The 23206-nt window shown below is 38.7% G+C and overlaps 1 protein-coding gene across 2 annotated transcripts; it reads right to left on the reverse strand.

Annotated features, from left to right (window-relative positions):
* Positions 1–871: 871 nt before the first annotated feature.
* On the reverse strand, positions 872–22954 carry PNPT1 (polyribonucleotide nucleotidyltransferase 1). Of its 2 annotated transcripts, XM_075707373.1 has the most exons (29): positions 22770–22954; positions 21987–22047; positions 21599–21673; positions 20645–20750; positions 19595–19644; positions 19035–19098; positions 18901–18948; positions 18110–18223; positions 17675–17858; positions 17105–17156; positions 16724–16781; positions 16475–16571; positions 16276–16378; positions 14492–14562; positions 12963–12999; positions 12124–12190; positions 11940–12029; positions 11003–11056; positions 10790–10896; positions 10036–10107; positions 9875–9938; positions 7181–7264; positions 6606–6689; positions 4460–4566; positions 4319–4374; positions 3680–3758; positions 3197–3244; positions 2663–2821; positions 872–1868 (listed from the first exon to the last, which is right to left on the reverse strand). In XM_075707373.1, the coding sequence occupies exons 1-28, from the start codon at positions 22952–22954 to the stop codon at positions 2666–2668; spliced, it is 2373 nt and encodes a 790-aa protein (XP_075563488.1). In that variant the 3' UTR covers positions 872–1868; positions 2663–2665. The 2 variants fall into 2 exon arrangements, with proteins under 2 accessions (XP_075563488.1, XP_075563489.1); XM_075707374.1 differs by lacking the exon at positions 872–1868 and having other exon boundaries at positions 2662–2821.
* Positions 22955–23206: the final 252 nt, after the last annotated feature.

Below are 23206 nucleotides of genomic sequence, written 5' to 3' on the forward strand. Positions count from 1 at the left end.
CCCTCCAGGAAGGTTCAGCCTAGCACACGCTTACTCAATTCTTGGCTCCCATCAAGCTTCTCTCCTCAGGTAAGAGCAGCTGGTTTGTGCTCCTCCCAGACAGTTCCCAAGCGTATTTTTTTTTCCCTCCCCTTCCCATAGGGCCTAAAACTTGTTACAAGTGCAGAAAGTCAGGCTGACTGTACAGGTTCTGCCACAAGAACATAAAAGTCTTTTTTCCTGCTTTATCATCTAACAAACAGAAGATCCCCCAGCACTCCAACAGGTGATTTCCTAAGACCACCACCTATCACACAAATCTTTAATACTCCTGTTACTGCAGGCAAGAAAATACCTTTAGAGGAAAGAATGGGATTCTTTTGGCTCCTAAATCATTAATTCTCACAGATTCAAATGCAAACATCCTACTGGTAATGTGCTAGCTAAAAAACCCCAAAACATCTAAAGTCAGTATTTTACGTAGTGTTTTAGTAACCAGAGCATCCATCTGTTCCACTGTGAAAAGGAGCCTCACGTAAATGATTCCACAATAAGAAAAGCTAAACTTTGGAAAACCACTTTGATTGGGGAGGTCAATTTCTGAGAACAGTTACAAGAAATGGAAATGTTTGAGCTCCTGTTTAGGGACTTTAACATTTGCCTCTTATTTCATTAACACTATCCAGGACATGTAATGAACCAGGTATCAGTCAATAAAGTCATAACGAGCAAGGACTTTAGAATTCTTACTAAGAAATAACAGAATACAGTCCTCAAAGAAGAAGAAAAGATTGCTAAGGAAGACTTTTTCCAATCTCACATGATGAAAGACAGACAACTAAAGAAGCGGGCCAGTAATTTCTTTCTTCTTTAATATTTTAACTTAAAATTAAAAAAGAATGAGCCATTTTTACTGTACATTCACATTTCTCCTCTCCCCAGTGCTTTGTCTTTTCTTTCAGGAGGTTCAGAGCCCACTTGCCACCAGGTGGGAAGCTGATTTTCTTATTAGGGCTACATACAAATTGGTGAACATCAGAAGGGACACCTCTTTGATTTTCAAAGTTTGTACCTCACAGTAGAAAAACAAGTCGTTCTCGTGAGCCCCTGGGAAATGTTTTGAAGACTAAAAGAGCACTGATGGAACATAATCAATAGAGGAACTCTGACACTCTTAATGAGGGTGTTTTAGGGCAAAGGTTTATCACATCAATTGTTTATGCCAAAACAATTATTTTAATCTTAATGTTGTAATTATGTATTTTAAAATTCAGTGTTAACGAACCCAGATAATAAACTATGATGTTTCAGCCAGGTTCTTTGTTTTGTCCCCCTTCTGCTCAGATATTTCAGCAACTCTGAACCCTATGACAGTTATCGATGTATTTATCTGAAACAGCGCCTATCATGTTAAAGGTGATACTTCTAAGTCTTTATGTTTTGCTCAACGTTTCAATCCTGTACACCGAAAAGCCAGTAAAACTTTGGCCAAGTGTGCCTCTCAACCAGGTATGCAGGATAATTCCTTCTCCCAGGAAATAATTGTTAAATACTTGCTTCTCATCTTTACATTTTTATTTTGAGGTGATAGCGAGAAGAATCTTAAGCACTGAAATGTAATCTGCTCTTCAGTCTATACAATTCCATGTTCTTAGCTTCTCATCTCACCCTTGCTACACAGGATAAGAGCATTGGTTGTTTCTGTTTTTATTTTAAAAGAGTTTTTAATCAATTTGAAGACTTTGAAGTTCTACATCACCTTTAAGCATAAATAGTGTCTCTATTTTAAAAATACGATTCACTACCATCCACCTGCAGATTCTTGCGAAGACATCTACAGATTCTAGCAAAGGCCGCTTGTATTTCCACAAACTCTCACGCCTTTCTTCCTGAAAGAGACAGAAAAGACTCTATAACCAACTAATCATATCAAGGCATGAAATTCAAAAACATTTCTTAAGAAAAAAAATTTCTTCAGTGAATTTTAATTTCTTCTAGTGTTGTGAATCATTCCTACAAGATTGCCACAGATTGCCTTAAGTTATCATTGGGGCGTTGCATTTCCATTTGCCAATCTCACTGTGTAACTGCTCTTGATTTTACAATCAGGCACCTTCCTGTTCTAGTAGCTTCCTAAGGAAAAAAAAGTACACAACAGTTTTGGGAAAAGTTTAGGCACAAGTCTATTGACAGTCAAATACATGCTGGGAAACCGGTTTTAGGGAAGAGCTTTGGGTATTCCATTAATTGACTGAGATTGGCTCAGAAGTCTCCACTAATTGACTCAAAACTTTCAAGAAAGCAGCTTATTTTTAATTCTCTTCGCCTGCCCTGATTTTTTTTTTTTCTTTAAAAAAAAATGGTGGCAAGGTAGAGAAGAGGGAATGCTTACATAGATGATGTAGATTAACAAATAAGTTTGTTTTAGAGAAAGTAGGCTGTCTAGGATGCTTGAAACTGTCAAGGCATTTGAACCAATTTTACAATATCAAGCTCTTTACAACTGCAGCACGTGAAGGGGCAGTTGCTAACTTAAAAGATGCTGCACCGTAACTGGCAAGCAGTATTTGCACACCACTGAAGGGTAACTGTACGACATAAAAACCAGATTGATATAATTCTTTACAACAGTTGTAAAGAAAGTGCAGTACCGAGTCATTTCAAGTTGTTCCAATGGCCTTACCTGTCACTGGGATGAAGTAGATGACTGTGGAACGGTACCTCCCAGGACAATACTGTTTTTGTCAGTTAGGGTTTTAAGCACAGTTGTGGCTGGTGACTGTAGAATTTTACGCGAAAGCCTCATTCTACCATCAGTCGGATCACGTCCAAAGTATTTGACCTGTTAAGAAAACAAACCACTTCCAGACTGACCAACTTAAAGAGCTGGAAATAGCACTTTCCTTAAAAGGTGGTGTTTTGGTTTGGTTTTTTTTCCCCCCCAATTTGATGCTAGAAAACCCATAAACAATAGGCATTGTTTAACCTGTATTGCTCTATTAAATTAATGTGGTGTCTAGGTAGCAAGAGTATGACACTAAATAAACCTAATCTGAAATGATCAGGCCTCTAACCAGCACAGAAAGGGAATCTGATACGGCAAAATATTTTCTTCATAAACACAAAATAAAACAAAACGAAACAAACAAAAAAAAATCACACAAATTCTAAAATATGAACAGCAGTTTGTTAGCATTTTAAAGTTAAAAAAAATTACCTGAATTTCTTGTCCAACTTCTAATCCCAGGGCACTAGGATGTTTAATCTAGAACACAGTGTTTTTCAGAAAAAATTATTTCAGTGTGATTAACCTTGTCAGGTTAGTTACAAAAGTTCCTTCTTTTAGCGATTCTTCATGCTACCCTTCAGACAATCATAGTGGCTCAACACTACCTTACGAAAAACAGGTTTCTAAATGTTACATAGAAAAAAGTATTGCCGATGGAAAGAACTTGGTGATGTGCACAGAAGCAGAAACAGTAGGACTGTAGCAGGCATATAGTTAGATTGTTTGCAGCTTTAAGTACAGGGCAAGCAGAGGTTAAAGAAAAAGCTCCTACTAATCTAGCGCAGTTTTTAACATGAAAATGGACTCTAGAACAACAGTCTGTGTATTACAGCTATTGCAGACTATGTTTAGTGAGAATCAATAAAAAACAAATACAGGTGTCTACTTTACACTTGTTTAAGCATGTATTACCTTTCTTTGATCAAGCTGTGAATTATGAAGTAACACTGGTGTCATGTTTGGATACAATTTTACCATCACTCCAGAATCTCTGCAACAGAAAACAGCGTTGTTATTTCAAAATACATTGATAGAAGCCTGTATACGTTTTACACTGCATACTGACCTCAAAGCAAGCATTAGTAAACTTTTCATACACAAGATTTTACTCCTCCCTTTTTAAAAATCTTGTATCAACCATAACATGTCTAGTCGTTTTTCCTTAATTGAAAGTGGAAGTTACTTATTACTGAAACATATGGTCCTGAAATAAGTACATCCCAAAAGTGCATGTAATTTCAATCCAATATTTGTCTTGCAAAAAAGTAAAAAGCAAATTCCTACCATCTCTTTCAGATACAAAGATGAAAGAAGTCCTTAAGTTTTACGATTTATAAAGACATTCTAATAACAAAAGCAGCAAAAATAAACAGCCTTATTAAGAAACAGAATATTTTCAACAAAAAATATCAGGAATGATGCAGGTGCCGATGTCACCAACATAAGTTTGGCATCCTTTAGAAAAATCAATTATTTTACATCATATTTAGGTATCAAGAATATAGCTATGTAAAACTAGTTCCTACTTCAACCCCACAGCACTTTTCATACCTTATTTCAGTTATTGTGGCTGTATAAACTGCACCAAATTCCAAATTAACTTCTTGCTGTAGGGGGGAAAAAAAGAAAACACTAAGTCACAAATTCACAAAATGCAAATTGAAAAAGCTAACAACAAAAGTCTGTCCTTACATCGTCTTTGCAGATTTCATGGATAAATTCTCTTGCTTCATGCATAGCACTAGGTGTGGGGGCAAACACAGAATACGTCTCTTCATCCAGCTGACTTACAGTTACGCCTTGGAAACAGAATTTAATGAGGATTTAGGTGAACGTTGCTACTGTTTCAGCAAGCAGAAAATTTACACTCAGTAAAGACTTGCGTAGAGCAAAATTATTTTGCACAGACTCATTAAGATCTCAAGAGTCCTAATCATTTCAAATATTCTTCTTCAGATTAGGCATTGGACAGCTTTACATGCAACTGAATAGCAACCGTGTTACAGATATGCTTGCCAAATACCTGGACAAACTTGTGCTCCATATGGCACCATTCACATTTGCAAAATTATTATTATAATCCTTTTATGCCAGGAAAAAATTCTTGAAATAATTTTGGTTTTATGAATAAATCTCGGCTTCTACAAATGAGTTTCATAAGAGATTTTTTAATAAAACTATAGCTTTCATTAATAGCTGATGGAAATTAAAGTGTTTCAGAGCCAGAACACAGTAAGATTGCATGGTAAAATTCTTTGCACCTCTAGACTAGTTTTCTGGCCAACAGACTACATAGGCTTGCAACCAAAGAGAAGTATGATTTTCTTCCTCCTTTTCTCCACCCCAAACCCCTGAGAAGCACTCATCAAGCTAGCTAGAGCATTGAAAGAGTTTCGAGTCCAAAGCAGCTAAAGCAGAACATCTACTTGATACACTACAGACATCAGCCTTTTTTAAAACGTTAGCTTTCTCAAAGTAGTCAACAAGTTTTACTATATTAGGCAATAAAGGAAAGAATTTGCATTTACAAAGAAGCGCTCATAAGAGAAATCTGATGTATTTAACAATATCACAGCAGAAACCTCTGCTACCATGGCTGACTATTGGTTGAATATTACCTTCATCATGTTGGAGACATGGTAAGGGTGGGCTATGTCTACTTTCACTGCTTTGAATCGTCCGAACAAAGGTTTTTAGTAGCGTAGCATCTCAGAAACACTGAACACTTGGCGAATTCCATTCATTCACTTCCGAGGGCAACCACAACATCAAGCTATAGGCCTACTTCTAAGTGACCTGTCAGTCTGCACTTCTCAACCAAAGCATCAATTGCCCCATTTAGGAAATGGTAGTGAAAAAGGCATCAACTTTGAATTTGGCACTTAAGGCCAGGCAGGACAAACCACTGTGTAAATAAATAAAATTAATTTATTCCAAGAAATATAACAAGGTCAGGAAAGTTTTGTCACGCTACTCACTACCAGTTTAAGCCCCAGTACAGGTCGCTCCTACAATGTGATAGCGAGTTGGATTTCTAACATATGCCAGCATGTTAATAGTGTATACAAGCTCTTCACAGAATCCTAGGAAAACAGCTGGTGAGCACTGTAGGAAAGAGCTCAGTGTTCCCTTGTAACCACAGCAAAAAAAGCTTTACGTTACAGGAAGAGAAGCTGCATAGGTCTGATCTACACTTCTGCATATTCACGACCAGACTTGCTTGACTTCACATCTTTCATTCAACATTATCTGCGATACTGTCCCTAAATGAACCTTTAATTGCCTCTTCCATAAGCCCTGAAAAATACCATCACATGTACACCAAACTTCTGGGAATTCCTGCTGCAAGACAAACTGCAAGCACTTTTACAGGGGAAATCTATACAACTTGGTGTAGCTGAAATGAGCTTCACCTAGCTCTTCAAAACACATGCATCTGAGTGCAGACTCAGTTTGTGCTGAGCATCGGAACAGCTAAACGTACAAGTCTGCAAACAAAGCCAAATACTGTTTCACAGTCTGCAGCATAAAGTACAAATCAAAGAGTACCCTTTTCTCTTAATAGCTCTTCCTGCCTATTTAGTAGGCTGTGGCTGCTGCAGCACAAAAGCCAGTTTTATGGAGGCGGTCTACTGAACAATTTGGGAAGTTTCAGTTTAGTTACTTACAGTTTCTGAAAGGGCATAAAGATAGCATTAAGATTCAGCAATAGCTGTGCTAGTAATACCTGTGCTACCAAGATCCACTAATTAAAACTCCACACTAGTAATTTTCATATAGAGAAGAGAAGCTAATAACACATTAGGATAAATTATCACAGGAAGCAAGAATGTCTTACCAGTCTGTGCTTGAAGTTTTTTCAAATTATAGGCCCCAGGACCAATGAATCTTAACCTTTTTGATAATGGAACGTGGATAGTTTCTGAAAGAACATTTAAAAATACTTTGAAATGCTAAATATAATAATCTTGAAAGCTATCACAAAAAATAAGTCACATTCATTTAGGTTTTAATCTTCTATAGCTACTTGTATTATTTGCTGAACATCGATGTAATTACATTTGAGAATTGAAATAAATGAAAACACAGAATACAAATACTTTGATGAGTGTAAATTACCTTAAACCATACCAATACTGACATCGGTATCCATTCTGATTTTGTGAGAGTTTCACATAACTTCAGTTTAATTCTGTTTTCTGGTGTGCAATGAAATAATACAGTGCTGCCCCACATGGCAATAAAAAACAAAAATTCACCTCTAAAAACCCAAAGAAAAAAAATAACCCCAAGAGGCAGGGGCAGAAACATATAACAAACATTCATTAAAAAGAGCTGGTTTAAGCAGCAGCTTATTGTTAAAAAGCTAACTATAGAAGATACGCATTCTTATCAACATATAACTAACATTACCTACAACTGGTCCACTTTCTTTTCTGTTAGGTCTGGGTTTTGCCAGCGTTTCGTTCATAATCTGTAAAATCTCCCTCTTTGCAGCTGTGGGGGTTAGAGGGGGGAAAGGAGGAGGAAAGAAAATAGTTTGGTATAAGATTAAAGTAAATTTATACAGTTTTTGTTATAAAGTAGATAAACATCCATTCATAAAATCTGCTTCCTGCCTAACTTGAGAATTTATTATGGTAACTTAACACATTCCAGGTAGTGCATGTTTGTTGCAGTACAGCATTCTGCTCTGTGTATACAAAACTTACACCTTCAGCACATTTATTGATTTTATGCAGCCTAGCACATCACATACAGTTCTGTTTTGGTATATTATTTAAATAAATCAGAGTGCTGATAAGAGCAACAGGGTGTAGCTTTGATTAGTTAAGTTGTGATACACTGGCCTGGAACTTTAGCTGAGCTGCTTGAAGTGACACACCATCGAACAGGAATTACAAGTTCTTACATTTTTGTAAGGGTTTTCTTACTAAAATCTTGCTATTACAATCAAGTTGAAAGTTTTCCCTTACAACTAGTTAAATCCTTATTAAAGCTTGTAACTTCAGTTTGTCGTATGGCTGAGGAATATTTTAGCTGTACACGTCAGAATACAGACAGCAGGAAATTTCGATAGTAAATATAGCCGAATTTATGGTAAATGAGAAATAGTTTGCTGTTCTTTTTGTAACATTGTTCTGTTGGATTTAAAAAACGTCATGTAATAGGATGTTTGTGTGTTAGTCCAAAACCATTTTGGTGTTATGGTAACACTTTACATATTTAACTAGCAACAGACGCCTCCTCCCTCGCCCAACTTTCACCAATCAAAAGCAATCCAGAGTTTCGGTGCACAAAGCTGCACTTCAGCCTTTATTACCTGTGTTAGAGAATCACAGAATTGTTTAGGTTGGAAAAGACCTTTAAGATCATCCAGTCCAACCATCACCTAGCACTGCCAAGTCCACCACTAAACCATGTCCCTAAGCACCACATCTACACATCTTTTAAATACCTCCAGGGACGGCGACTCAACCACTTCCCTGGGCAGCCTGTTCCAATGCTTGACAACCCTTTCCCAACTTGAGGCCATTTCCTCTCGTCCTATCGCTTGTTACTTGGGAAAAGAGACCAACACCCACCTCACTACACCCTCCTTTCAGGTAGTGGTAGAGAGCGATAAGGTCTCCCCTCAGCCTCCTCTTCTCCAGGCTGAACACCCCCAGCTCCCTCAGCCGCTCCCCACCAGCCCTGTGCTCCAGACCCTTCCCCAGCTTCCTTGCCCTTCTCTGGACACGCTCCAGCACCCCAATGTCCTTCCTGTAGTGAGGCACCCAAAACTGGACACAGTATTCCAGGTGCGGCCTCACCAGCGCCCAGTACAGGGGGACAATCACCTCCCTGCTCCTGCTGGCCACACTATTCCTGACACAAGCCAGGATGCTGTTGGCCTTCTTGGCCACCTGGGCACACTGCTGGCTCATATTCACCCGGCTGTCCACCAACACCCCTCATCCTTTCCTGCCAGGCAGCTTTCCAGCCACTCTTCCCCAAGCCTGGAGCGTTGCATGGGGTTGTTGTGACCCAAGTGCAGGACCCGGCATTTGCTGAACCTCATACAGCTGGCCTCAGCCCATCGATCCAGCCTGTCCAGTCCCTCTGTAGAGCCTTCCTACCCTCAAGCAGATCAACATTCCTGCCCAACTCGGTGTCGCCTGCAAACTTACTGAGGGTATGCTCGATCCCCTCGTCCAGATCATTGATCAAGATATCAATCAGAGCTGGCCCCAACACTGAGCCCTGGGGAACACCACTTGTGACCGACCGCCAGCTGGATTTAACTCCGCTCACCACAACTCTTTGGGGCCAGACATCCAGCCAGTTTTATTCACAGGGTATCGAGCTGCTAGATCTTAACCATGAACTCGCTGAGATGACACAGACTTCTACTTAAGTTCTAAGAACTCGCTGCTCAAGACACATTTAAAAACTGGTCTGAAGTTACTTTGAAGTTAGTTTGGAGCTTATTTTTAACAACCCTTCTCACTGATCTATTGCACAGCAAAGAGCAAACCTTTTTTTCCCCAACTAGCCACATACGGTTTTTAATACACTATGACAAAAATTTTATAAACTCACATGGCTTAGTAATATTGTAGTTGCATCAGTCACATCCAGAATACTGCATGTAAATATTTCATAATATATTCCTCCACCCTGATGTTGCGCTCTCATACAAGTTCCCTCCCTCCCTACTTTGCTATGCCATTAATTTTATTGCAATTTTTCAAAACAAGTTACCCATTGCACTAAACTGGTGACTGTTAGTATCACACCATTTTTGCTCTGTTTTAATAAGAAGTAACCTCCAGGAGCAGCAGATGCTCACCAACACTATGTACAATAACATGAAACTTAAATGTGGTGGGAAAGGCCTGGCTTTTTGGAGATTGAACACTCTGCTCTGACACAAAAAGCTATTTATTTTGTATGAAGTGCCTATCTTGAAGTGTAACAGACAACAGCCAAACCAGACCAGTTTTTTTAAAGACAGCAGCTTTTTTTCCACAATGAGAACAAAAAATTTAATAATCTATTATTTAGTTTCATAAAACTTAGAATTTAAAACCATAAAATGGGTACAAATACAAAATAAGGACTTACCTGTAGCTTGCTGAATAGCTTCCATTACAATTTTTACTGGTATTCCTGGCAGTTTTAGATCAACCTAATATGAAAAGAGTTAAGTTGCATCAATATGTAAGGAAAGCTTTTTTATATACGTTCTCAGAGTTCCATTTCAGGAAGATTTCGTGTTACAATACCTGCAAGGCAGTTATTCCTTTATTAGTCCCCGCCATCTTGAAATCCATATCACCATAGTAATCTTCAATTCCCTACCAGCATAGACAGAAAGAAAGCAAATTGGAGTAACTTTATCCCAGTGTCAAGTCTCATTATACTAAAAGTACATTCTATGTTTCAATAAGCCACAAAGTAGTTCTGCAGACTTGGGAGTTACTTCTGCGACTCGCATGTTTTTCTTGCAGCCTTATTTAGTTGTTCAGGATTAACACTCTTCCTTTCTCTCCTAATAAACTAAGAGCTTTCGTGAACTAGTTTCTGAACAACATATCCATAGCTGACTTTGTACTATCAGTGGCTGCCACAGGAAGAAGTAACAGCAGCATGATAATGTGCATCCCCCCCAGCAACTTTGCCAAGTGCTCATTCTCCATCCAATATATTGTGTTTTTCAATAAATTGAAGTACTCAAGAATTAATCTCTTTCTCCCAAGAAAAAATACAAAATTCACTGGAAAGAGAGAGCTTATGAGACCTTAAAAAAAACCAAACCTGAGTAATTACAAAAAAATAAGAAGCGTGACTGGACATTTCATAGGTTTTTTTTTAAATAAGGCAGGAGTTTGGGAGAAAGAACAGGGAAGATAAAACTATTGAATATTTCCAGTAGCATATGTTCCAGAATTAACTGGGTAAAATGTTACAAAAGAAGGCCACAAAAGGCATTTTACAGAATCAAGCAGCAATAAAACCAACAATGCTAGAAACACTCACCAGGATGTCTGTCAGCAAACGATAGTCCTCAATATCTCCTTTTTCCAGACTGCATTTGGTAATGAGACCTATTGCTACACCTGCCACTGCACTTGATACTGGAACTCCTAACAGTGGTAAATAAAAACACATTTTTATAACTGTTAGTCATTTCAAAATCCTGTAAGGATAAATGACATATGATAATGTGTTTTAAGTGCCATATTTTTGTACCTGCATCCATTAATGCCAAACTTCCACCACATGCAGAAGCCATTGATGAGGACCCTACAGAGTTAGAATGCAGGGGAAAAGAATGTATTAAACATTGGTCGGAAGTATCTGAAACAAAACTTGCTAGTGATATTCTTCAGTGACAGTCTGAAACTTAACTTGCTGCTAGCTAGAAAATACTGTGCAGCACCACACATACTACACTAAATAATTGCAATTAGAAATTTTCTGTAGCAGAAGTATTTTTAACAAGAAATGGGTCATCTAGTTTGAATCTTTCATGATACCGACACCAAAAAAGCTCAACAAGCATCACGATTAATATTAAATATTCTAGACAAGGAATCTGTGGGTTTCGCAGGAAGCTGCAAAGGGGACTCCTTCCCTTTCTCCGCTACCCGCTTCTCCCAGCCACCTAATCTCACTGCAGTGCTAGGAAATAGGAGGTGGACCTCAGGGAGCTCCTTGCCACACAGGGGAATGTGCAGAAAGGCGAAATAGATAGCTCTCCCCCAAAATGGGGAGATGGGAAAGAACAAATACAGCCAGCCAGGAGAAGTTACCTCCAAGTCAGTGAGGGTAGCAGTTGTGATTAAACACTGAAGAATGGGTCTCAATACATGCTGATTTATTTTCCTCACTCTGTAGCATAAAAATGCCCCCAAATACCATTTTGTTAAACTCAGCATTTATATTTACATCTCATACTGATACCATGCTGCTATACAAATTGGAAGAAACGTCCATTGTTCGTGCCCATACACTTTTTTTTTTTTTTTTAAAAGTACTTCAGGTAATAGAGCTATCAAGATTAAGAACGTTAAAAATGAAATCTATTACCTAAAATGCCTACAACTCAAGTTTGTCAAACTCGAGCTTTTTTTAAGAACCAAATTTAGTCTCTAGCACTAGGTTAAAAATAAGAAAGTCATAATACCATTTGACTCTAAGACTTCAGAAGTAACTCGTATCGTGAATGGGAAATCCTGGGGAATAATTGGTTTTAAAGCTCTTTCTGCCAGTGCACCTGTTTAAAAACAAACACCAAGTGATCCATAAGTAATAACAATCAGACAAAATATTGAAACTTACAGCATGGGACTTCTCTAGTCTGAACTTACCATGTCCAAGTTCTCTTCTGTTCATACCAGTAACTTTGCCAATCTCATTAGTTGCATAAGGAGGAAACTATGAAGTAAAAAATGTGTATATAGAAAATCAACTAATTTTTTTTCTCCATTTTAAAACATACATTTAGAAACAAATTCTTTAACATTTTGGTGCATCTCAAGGTAAAAACAAATTTAAAAAAAAAAAAAAAATCAAGCCACCACATGATTTCTATCAGTCACTTAGTTTGCAAAGCAGGACCAGTCTAGGTAGCGTTTAGTAAGTGTTTTAATTCCACAGAATGAAAGAGAATAAAGCAGTCGCAAGGTAGTTGAAAAGCAACACAACAAGCTTAGTCCAATTAAACTTGTCAAACAACATATCAGAAATCTTGCTTCTGTCGTACAGATAATGAAACAAGATACGCCTGTTGCCGGTACAAAATACTTTGGGCAAGTTCCAAAGGCTGAGAGAGATCCAACATGTAAAAGCACTTATTTACTATTGGTGTAGTATGTCAGCTGAACATCTTAATATGAGTTTACTAAAAATAATAGAGCAGGTTAATCCTGCTTTCAGTAATAACCCATTCTTAAGGAGCTAACCTAATGTTAAGATATTAAAAAGGCTGTATAAAATGGCAATTTACAAATTATCTAGTGCTTTTTAGGAAACCAGTACTTTTGTTCATAAACTGCAGGACGAATTCACATATGAATTAGAATTAATAAATTTTAGCAAATCTGGAGATAATTTATATCCTTGGAAGTCATCAATTTCACCTTTAAAAGCAAGACATGAAGCCCTGCTGTGAATCGTGCAGAAAGTTGTGACACAGTAGAACTCTCACCTCATAATGCAGCATGAAGTTTTTATCTTTTATTCCACTATTAATTAAAAACAAGACCATGTCAAAAAAGAGTAACCAAACATGTCTTACATACAATAGGCAATACTTAAGATTATATTCAGTTATGCTTAAACAGACCCAGCAAAAACAACGAATCAATAGATTTCCTGATCACCCACATTTTTTCCTAAGGTTTTCTATGTAGTAAACAAATTAAAAAGCATAATTTAAAAAGAAAAAGCCTCAGGTGTTAATCATCATCATTAAAACAGTTTCTCTAGCTGTTTGGAACAGAATAGGCCCTATCGGTTCCTTATGCTGGTTTTGGTGTGTCTGAAAGAAGAAAAAAATTCCAATTTCAAGAACATCAGCATCTTACTGTACACATTGCAGTAAGGACTTGGAAATGTAAGCACTCAGAAGGAAAATTGAAAATCTCTGTAACCACAAAATAGCTCTTGATTAAATAAAAAAAACCCATCTGTGCTCAAAAAAAGTTACCAAAGTACCACAAGGCTTGACTCTTAGCAATAAATACAAAACACCTAATCTACAAAGAAAGTTGCTTCAAGTCAAGACTTGCCTGTAGCTTCATATAGAGGCAACCTCTCATTCCTGAAGCAACCTAATGACTGCTAATTAAAACCCATTATGTAAGACAAACTAATTTCCAAGAATACCAAAGCTACAGAATATGGACAAACACCTCTAGGCCAAAAAATTGAACTAAAGCAAAGCTGACACACTAAAAGGTAAAAGCTCCGCCCCTGGTGGGATGAGATCACTGAACTGCAGCTTTAGAGGGAAGGAGTTTCCCCTCCCCAAGTCAGCCCTCAGCAATAAAATGTTAACAGCACAAGGACTTGCTTGCTGTATTGTAAGTTAAATTTTCCTTACTCCATTAAAAGAAGAACACAAATGTTTTCACCCTCTGAACATTTTGAGATAAAACAAGAATATTTAGATAGGCTGATTTGGTTGGGGGAATCCCCGCCCCCAAATTATCTGCCTTCTATCTTCCCCCCCCCCCCCCCCCCCCCCCCGCCAATTTGAGCCAACCAGAACAGCACTTCATGGGCTTATGTGCATCCAACCTATTGAGCAAGACTTCAAAACTTGTGAGAAATACATTAAATGAGTAGAAAAGTTCCAAGCATGATGATGAATGCTTGGAACAAAGAGAGAATCAACTTTCATCCATCATTTCATTTAAAGAGACTTGATTTATGGACACAGTTTTACAGATTCAAGAGTAATTCACTGTTTGCTTTCTCTCAAAACCAGACTGGATGTTACTTGTAATACCCCAATTTCAAATGCATGTCTATAGAATTAATGTCATCTTGATAAAAAAACAACTGCCAGGATTTCTTGAAAATAGGTCACTTCAAAGTCCGATTTTACACATTTTTCAGTCCTAATGAACAGAGAGAGGTATATATGTCGAAGTTCAAGGAACTTCTATCAAATGTGCTTCAATGCTCGCCCTCTTTTATTACCACTAACAAAACACCAAAAGATATACATACCTCACTGCTGTTGAGATAAGATCTGATTTTACACTTGATTCTATAGAGTCAAATGTAACCGTACAGAGAACCTAGAATAAAAAGACAGAGGGTAAATAAACTGCTCTTAAACACGTCCATGTTTCACAACTTTTACTGGTTACCAAGAATCAAAAAGAATGATTTCAGCAACAACTATGATGCCATCACCTACCACTTCTCCGAACTTTTTTCTTCCTTCATTGTACAAACTTATTCATAAACTGTAAAGATTATACAATCTTACAAGCAATCACATTTAAAAATACTAATTTAATGCTTCTTAACCTGGTAGGAGCCTAGAACAGTTTGCTCACTAAGAAACCGAACTACCTCGTTTAAGAGCCAGGGCCAGATGCAGCCACAGTGTTGTGCAAAAGAGCAAGCCTGCTTATCGTGTGGACTAAGAATCATAGAATCATTTAGGTTGGAAAAGACCTTGAAGATCATCCAGTCCAAACATTAACCTAACATTACCAAGTCCACCACTAAACCAGTTAAGGGGAGAGTAAGAATTAATTTCATGTTTCCTGGCTTGGTGACTGGATTATTTTTTAATGAAAGTAAAAACTAGGGATCACTAAGGTTGGAAAGGATCTCTAAGATCATCAGTCCAACCATCAACCCAGCACCCCCATGCACACTAAACCATGTTCCAAAGTGCCACCTCTGCCCATTTTTTGAACTCTTCCAGGGATGGGGACTCCCCCAGCTCTCTGGGCAGCCTGTTCCAACGCTTGACCACTCCTTCCATGAAGAAATTTTTCCTGATATCCAATCTAAACCTCCCCTGACGCAGCTTGAGGCCATTTCCTCTCGTCCTATCACTAACTACTTGGGAGAAGAGATCAACACCCACATGACTTGTAGCTTGTGTTCTTTCTAGCAGGGTAAGAGGGGACTGCACTGAGCAGTAAATCACTGTTTGCAACTACCCACGTACCCTGTAATAAGTCATATCAGTGGCTGTCAGTCTTGTAGGAAAATGAGCAATAAAAATACAGGAGACCAAATCTTGAGTACAATCTTAATCCACCCAACATCTGACACTTTTGGCAAAGAGGAGAAAAAAAGAATCTCTCACTAATGTGATTTTTTTTTTTTTTTGGTACAATTGCCCTATTTAATCCAGGTTACATACAAAGTTCCTTTTAAAAGACTTCTCACGACATGCCCAATTTAGCACTGCCCTACATAGCAAGTCACCCATTTTTCTAAAAATGAGCAGGATTGTATTTTACATGAAAAGCTTTTGTTTCAACAAATATCTTTAACATAGAAGTCTACATAGAGGTATGAAAAAGATATAATTTTGGACTTATCTTATTAACAAGAAATTTTACTTTAAGCCATCCTGAATTGGAAAGCTTTCTTCTCAAGCCACCTCCCCCCAAGACAAAACCCAACCAACCAAAAATGCCCCAAATCTGCCAAACTGAACTGAACAAGGACAATCCTTGCAGCTTCTAACTTTGGTCACCAGACATTCTTCAGAAAGTCTGAAGACACTATAATAGTTACCAGACTCTTCCTGGGCATATATGCTTAGAATGTTATCCTAACATTTCTACTGTTCATGTGGCAAGGAGGCAAGACTTGTCTACCGTCTTAATTGACTTGGATATATTTTAATTAAATCTAAACTGTTTTCTAGTTATTACTGTTTGAATGTGAACAAAACAAGAAACTTTGCATTTAAAGTAGAAATACAAATCTTTCAGCTTTTGATAAATCAATTTATAATTTCTGATGTTTACAGATACTACCTGTGTTTGACCTCTCTGAAATAAGGCTGATCCATGAAGCATTTTATACATGTTCACTTCACATTTAATATCTCTGAGGGAAGTCAAATCTCTCCCGTCACACCTAAAGTTACAAGCAAAAATTATGAGATCAATGAAACTATAGTCTTGGATAAAAAGTTGACAGAACTATTATTCACCACGAGTTTGATATACTTACCTTCTGTATTCATTCAGAACGAGCTTTCTAAAAATATCCTTTGAAACCACATTGAAAGACTCCATGATTTCATAAGGCTCAGCCTCTGGAAATTTTGCTGGGTATAAAAAAGAAATTGCATCTGAAGTTGGAAAATGAATTTTATAGAACTTTTATTAAAATAGCTTGGCCAAAGAGCACACTGTAACTCTAAGTACTGCTAGCTCCGCTTAAGCATTCTCTAAATATTAAGAAAGCAGAAAATAATACCTTTCAGCTGTTCTTCTGTTTCAAGCCGTATTTTGTTAATTGCTTCATCTCTAGAAATCTAGAACACAGGATTTGCAACCAGTTAACTCTACAGGGCAGAATAACAAAAAGAGGTTTGGGTTGTTGGGGTTTTGTTTGTTTTAAAATTCTGTAAAACTCAAGGAAGTAATAGGACTGTCACACAAATTCAAAGATCGGTAATGTACTGCAAACACACACTCTGGTAGATAAGAATTTACAGAACAATTTATTATTACTATTGCAAATATATGCAGACGAGGAGAAGAGTTTTCATTAACATTAAAGAAGCTAAATCTTACTCAAGTTTCACTATGGTATTAATTAAAAAATAATTACATCATGTTTGCATTGATTACTTACTTTATCATGGCTAGAATCTGTGAACACCGCATAGATCTTGTTAGAAGCAAGTCTTCCAGAAGAAAAGAAAGAATTTTTTAAAACACAGCTTAAAAAAACCACTTATACAATCAGTTTCTTTTGAGGACTACGTGTTTGTTTTCATGTGCAGTATGAAAGCACCAGACTGCCATTTATAAACATTACTAGCTCCAGCTGTTCTTCCTGCCTGCTCTCCTACCACCTCTCTGAAATTAGTTATCCACAGCAAAGCACCCACAAGCCAACACGTCCTGACTCCTTTTGTCACCATTCCACAAGAGTGGCATGCTAACTTACCATACTTTCACTGGGTTTTCAGGGTATTTGTTTTGCCCTGTCCTTCTTACTAAGTACAAAACAAGAAAGCTGAAGGCCATGTTCCTAAGTTTCTACTGAAAATGCAGCAAGTAACTCTGAACGTTCAAAACATGCTATTTTGTTAAACAAAAACTCCAAACTATCTGGTCAGAGCTCATCAAATTAAATAATAAATAAGCATTTTGAGTCACTTAACAGAATTTAGATCAAAATTATTTGTTCTGAACTTACTCCTTCGCACATTCCACAATCTTTTCAGGAGCAACAAATAACTGAACAGTTCTCTTGGCAACACCTTGTTCTTTCACCAGTTGTTGAATTCCCTGAATTACTTGCTGGGTATGCTTCACCCCTACTTTGATGGCGTGACAGAAGTCTTGTTGCAGTATATTCTCAGCAGTTGCTTCCAACATAACTATCAATGGAAAGTTAAAAATTACTTACTATTTTATTGTTCAATAGCAACCTAATTCAACTGAGGAAATAGAGATTAACATTAAACTGCATAAATATAATGGAATTTACCTAACCAAAAGTTACCTGTCACTGTTGCTTATTCCTACTATTGTGTAAAAATACAAATTTCAAAGATTAGGAAAATACCTGCAAAGAGGCACCTACTTGATTTTCAAACAGGCAACAGATATTGATAATTAACCTACTTACCAACTTGATTTTGAGGAGCTGCAGCAACAACTAAATTTAAAGCACTAGAAGACATCTGTTTTCGAGTTGGATTGATAACAGTTTCTCCATCAACCAGTCCTACCCTTACTGCACCTACAAAGAAACTCCAGAAAGTTATTATTATTATAATAAGGAAGTTACTTAAGGCATCATTTTACTTTGAAAATTTTAAGTCCAAAACCAATAATTAAAGCTATGGATTAATTTTAAAATATTAGCATGCTAGTGATATATTAAGAACAAATCTGTAAGGCAAAATTATCTATTCTTGAATTTCTTTTGGTAGTACACAAAGCTGTAAGTCCATTGTTGGTTTTTTTTTTTTTAATCATTTGAGCACCTGTTGTCTAGAAAAAAAGGTGGGTGAAAGAAAAATACAGCTAAATATTTGTTCTTAGCTAGATAATTTCTCTTCCCATAAAATATTCACAATGAAATAAAGCTCTTCTTGAGTTCCTGTAGAACAAGTATTCTTATCCAGCTATTTTCTAAACAATGCTTTTCAAGACCAAGTTTCTCTAAAGGGAAAATTAAGTTATTGGTCTCTAAACTATTTCTGGATTATAAATCCTTACAGAAGTGTATTTAGTCCAGCAAAAATAATGCTTTGAAGTGTAATAATCCTATCCATTGTAAAATTATTTTCAATACTTGAAACAAAAGATGGTCGACTTTAGATTCAAATTCCTGTTAAAAAAAAGAAAGCATGAACTGCGGTCCAAGCCTTCCATTATGTTCAAATCACCCACCATTTCAAAATATTTACTTACCAATAGGACCATTCCATGGGATATCAGATAATGCAAGTGCTGCAGAAGCTAGAATGAAGACATAAAAATCTGTATTAGAGAAAATGGATGATATTAAATCACACAGAAGCAGTAATTTGCTACAGTCCTCTTACCTCCATTAATTGCCAGAACATCAGGATCATTGACACCATCTACTGCTAAAAGATTACAAAGGATCTGGCATAAGATAAAAGACAATGAATAATTTTGACCTACACATTTTTATTAGCTGTCAGTACAAAGCTAAGGACAAGAAAACAAAACATTCCACATATTTATATAAGCTTATACTGCAAATGAGAATTTGTTCAAGTATTTAAACTAGAAAGCTCACAAAACCCCACTAATGTATAATATTGCATTATATCATACACCATATACTATTAGCCTTTCTTTCCTCTGTTGTACAGAGGATATTTGAATTTTGTTCCTGTATCTCCACAACCAAATTTGGAAACTAGCATGTAATAAAAATAATTTAAGACAAGGAGATGACAAACTAAAAAGCAGCATTACGCTATTAGACTGTTTTTCAAAGTGTAAACCCCTCCTGGATGCTAATGAAAGCTGCTTTTCTTAAAGCAGCGCCTACATCATGTGAAATTTTTGTTGAACATACCCAAGCTTTCCATTCTGAAGGTAGCTATAGTTAAGGACAGCGAGTGTGACCTACCTGTGTATCATAGAAGTAGCCTACTGGAAAGAGTGGTCTGATTGACCGATCTGCAAAAGAAATATTCAAAGTCTAAGGAGTATTTGGTTTTCAGTAGTTAGTATTCAGTTCATCTTGCAATAACTCCACAAGAAAGTGACAAAATGGTTCAAATGAAAAGACCCAAACAAACAAAAAAGAGAAAAGGCAGAGAACCCAGAAGGAATTTTAGCATGAAATGTAATCAACTCTCAAATTTCAATAGCACTCAGAGTAAAATAAGAGGCATTCAGGTGAGCATACCCACTGTCAGGTAACACAAGGTAAAAACATTGAAAAAGTTTTCTATGCTTTAGGATACAAATAATCTATTAAATAGTATTTCAGCAGAAATATCTTCAATGAAGGGACACAGTCCTCAAACAAAGAAAAGCAACAAAAGCACCTATGTTCAAAATACTGCATTATTTCCACGATGCGTAGTTTTCCTATTAATTTTATTTCAGTCTGAAGTGTATAGGACTGTGTAACAGCCTAGGCCTTATAGGCTGTTCCCTCTCCTAATTCTTTTCATTGCCGTCTTAAGATGCTGATGTATTTGCCATCAGTTTTAAATAAACGTTGAATTTCAAGGTATTAATCTTACACACAAACGGAGATGACTTTTCAAGCAGGATCAAGAGGGAGAGAATGAGTATATATACCACTCAGTAAGTCTGCCTCTTTGTATTTCAGAGTTTAGCTTGGTTGTCTCTCCCACCTCTCCAGACAGATGTGCGACTGCAGAGATAACATCTCTGCAGCGAGGATGAGATCTTAGATACAATAACATCAAAAGTGACAAGAAGATTTCTCAGGATCCAGGCTTGTATATAAAGGAATATGCACACAGCCCCACGTGATGTACCGTTTTAAAAATCAGTACCGATAAACACAAAACTACAAGTTTGTCTTCTTCAGACATTACTGCAGAAACAACCAACTCTGCAAACAGCAGTTGTAAATTACTATCTTTTCAAACATTCATCAGGATATTACAAAATACATTGTAAATAAAATGTTTCAGCCTACCTATTACTCTGCTTGTAAGAATTTCTTTATCAGTGGAACCAAGTTCTCTTCTTAGATAGTTTGTAGGAATTCTTCCTGCTGCAGCAGCTTTCTGACGATAGTCAACCTTTTAAAAACAAGATTGGGATTCCTAAAGACAACAGATTATTGGTTTCAGAGCCACAGAATCATTCAGGTTGGAAGGGACACCCCAGAAGGTCTAGAGTCCAATTTCCTGATCGGAGCAAGGTCAACTCTGAATTCAGATTACGTTAGTCAAGGCTCTGTCCTGACATCCAAATGGACCCTCCCCTTCTATATCACCTATATCATATATGGACTGCCCAGCCGGTCAGACCCCAGCCTGAACTGTTGCAGGGCACTGGCGCACCCCAATATAAGGACAAACACAAAGTCCTGAACAAGTTTCACAAGGTTCCTGTCAGCTCATTCCTCCAGCCCCTGGTCCCTCCTCTCCAGAGGGCAGCCCTGTTTCTGACCATATCATCTGCACTCCCCCAGTTTGGCATCATCTGCAAACTTGATGAGCAGGAATTCCAGGACACCGAGTATGAAACAGGCTGTGACCCAGGACAGGCCCCCTGAGGAACTCACTATTATTCAGCCTCAAGTAGAACATGAATCATTAAGCCTTAATAACCACAACACTTCAAGCCTCATCATCCAAACAGTTTTCCACACATCTAAAATATAATGTCTGAACGTGGATGTTGTGGCAGACAAAGTCCTCGAGGCTTTCATGGAAAGCCTTGCTAAAGTCAAGGGAGACAACAGCCACTGCTCATCCCTCATCCACAGGCCTAGTCATTCCATCATAGGCTGCTATTCTGAAGTCCAAGGTCTGTAGCCTGCTACCTGCATTCCCCCCAGCACCTTGAACTCCACTATTTAATGACGACTACCACTAAGGCTACCACTGATTATCACAAAACTAATTTTGCCGTTAGTACTTACCACTAATGGCATAAACTGAGATGCAGAAGGCTTAGTTTTACTGACTGCTGTGACCATTACTGCTGTGTCACCTAGCTGGATTAAAGGGAAAAAAAAAAAAAAAAAGATTTGAAGTTACCTGCAACCAAAATATTGTCCAAAGTCCTAAACTTACTCACAAACTAAAACTCCAGAATATTCTTTGCAGCAAACAACCACAAAAATCCGTGCTTCACAACGTTATTTTTACTTTTCAAACAGAATGTCTTCCTACAAAACACAGCTGTACATTCATTAGGGATTAAATTGCCACTTGAGGCTCTACATCCTTTTAATAGACTCTGATGTCTTAACAATGTTCAGATTCAGAAATTTTCAAGTTGCACAAATTTTAACTTTTCTTTTTTACCTGAACAACAGCAGATCCATCAGCAAACCTAGCAAGCTTTCCAGAAGACAGTTCCATCTTTCTATTGGAAAGAAATAGTATGTTATCACGGGGAATTAAAATAAATTTTCCAGCAATATCTGCATTCATCTACAGCATCTACTGTACAGAACATTTGCTACGCTTATTGGACGTAGAAATCCTCATTAGGTGTGGGAATTGAAACTCTTTGACCAAAAGTGACCAAATCCTCTGAATGTGCTTTTGCCTGCAATGTTCTGCTTCTTTCACCTAGGATCAAAGACTTGCAGCCACATCAGATGTCATCTAAAGGTACATCTGTGGCTTCGGGACAAAATGCTTTGCTCGCGCTGGAAGACGAATCAGCCACACGTTCCAAGTTGGGTTTTAGAGCCTTGCCACTAGAAAACTCGGGTAGGCACCGGCCATACCCTCACGAGAGAAGGGCAACTGCCTGCACACCCACAAAACACCTTTTCCCACCACGGCTGCAGAACATCCCGTCCTCCGTGAGGGAGAGAGAAGGAAATACACCTGCTCTCCACGCCCTGCGAGTGAGGAACGGCACGCAGCAATGTCAGCGGCAATTTCTCCTCACGATTGTTTAACCCACCACCCCGGACAGCTCTCTCCACCGGCTCCGGCGCCGCCGGGCCCCTTGCCCAGAGCCGGTACCGAACGCCACTCCTCAGCCAGCGCCGCAGCGCAGGCTCAGGGCGCAGGGATCACCCGGGAAGGCCTCCCCGCTGCTCCCCCGCTCCCTCAGGGCGCGGAGCCCCTCACCTGTCCCCCACCTCCACCGCCACCCTCCGGCAGGGCCCGGGCACCGCCGCGGCCCCGCGGGCGGGCGCCAGCCGCAGCAGGCAGCCGTTCGGCAGCAGCGCCCGCCGCCGCCATCGCGCCGCGGCCCCGCCGCCGAGGACCAAACCGCCGAGCGCGGCGCGGCGCCAGCTCGTGGCGGCGGCCATGGCGCCGGTGCGCAGGAAGGGGCGACCCCCCCCGCCAGCCGCTACCCGATTGGCTCCGGGAGGCGGCGGTGAGGGGGGGCGGGCTGCCGCGCAGTAAGCTCGAAGCGGATTGGCTCTCGTACCGGCGGCTTAGTGTCGTGCCGGCCGCGCGAGCGCGTCCCGGCGCCCCCTGGCGGAGCCGCGCCGGCCGCGGCAGCCGAGGAGGGTCGGGCGGCGGGGAGGCTGAGAGGTCTGAGGTAAAAAGCGGCGGAA

This window comes from Pelecanus crispus, chromosome 3, assembly GCF_030463565.1.
Source record: "Pelecanus crispus isolate bPelCri1 chromosome 3, bPelCri1.pri, whole genome shotgun sequence".
Taxonomy (NCBI): Eukaryota; Metazoa; Chordata; class Aves; order Pelecaniformes; family Pelecanidae; genus Pelecanus; species Pelecanus crispus.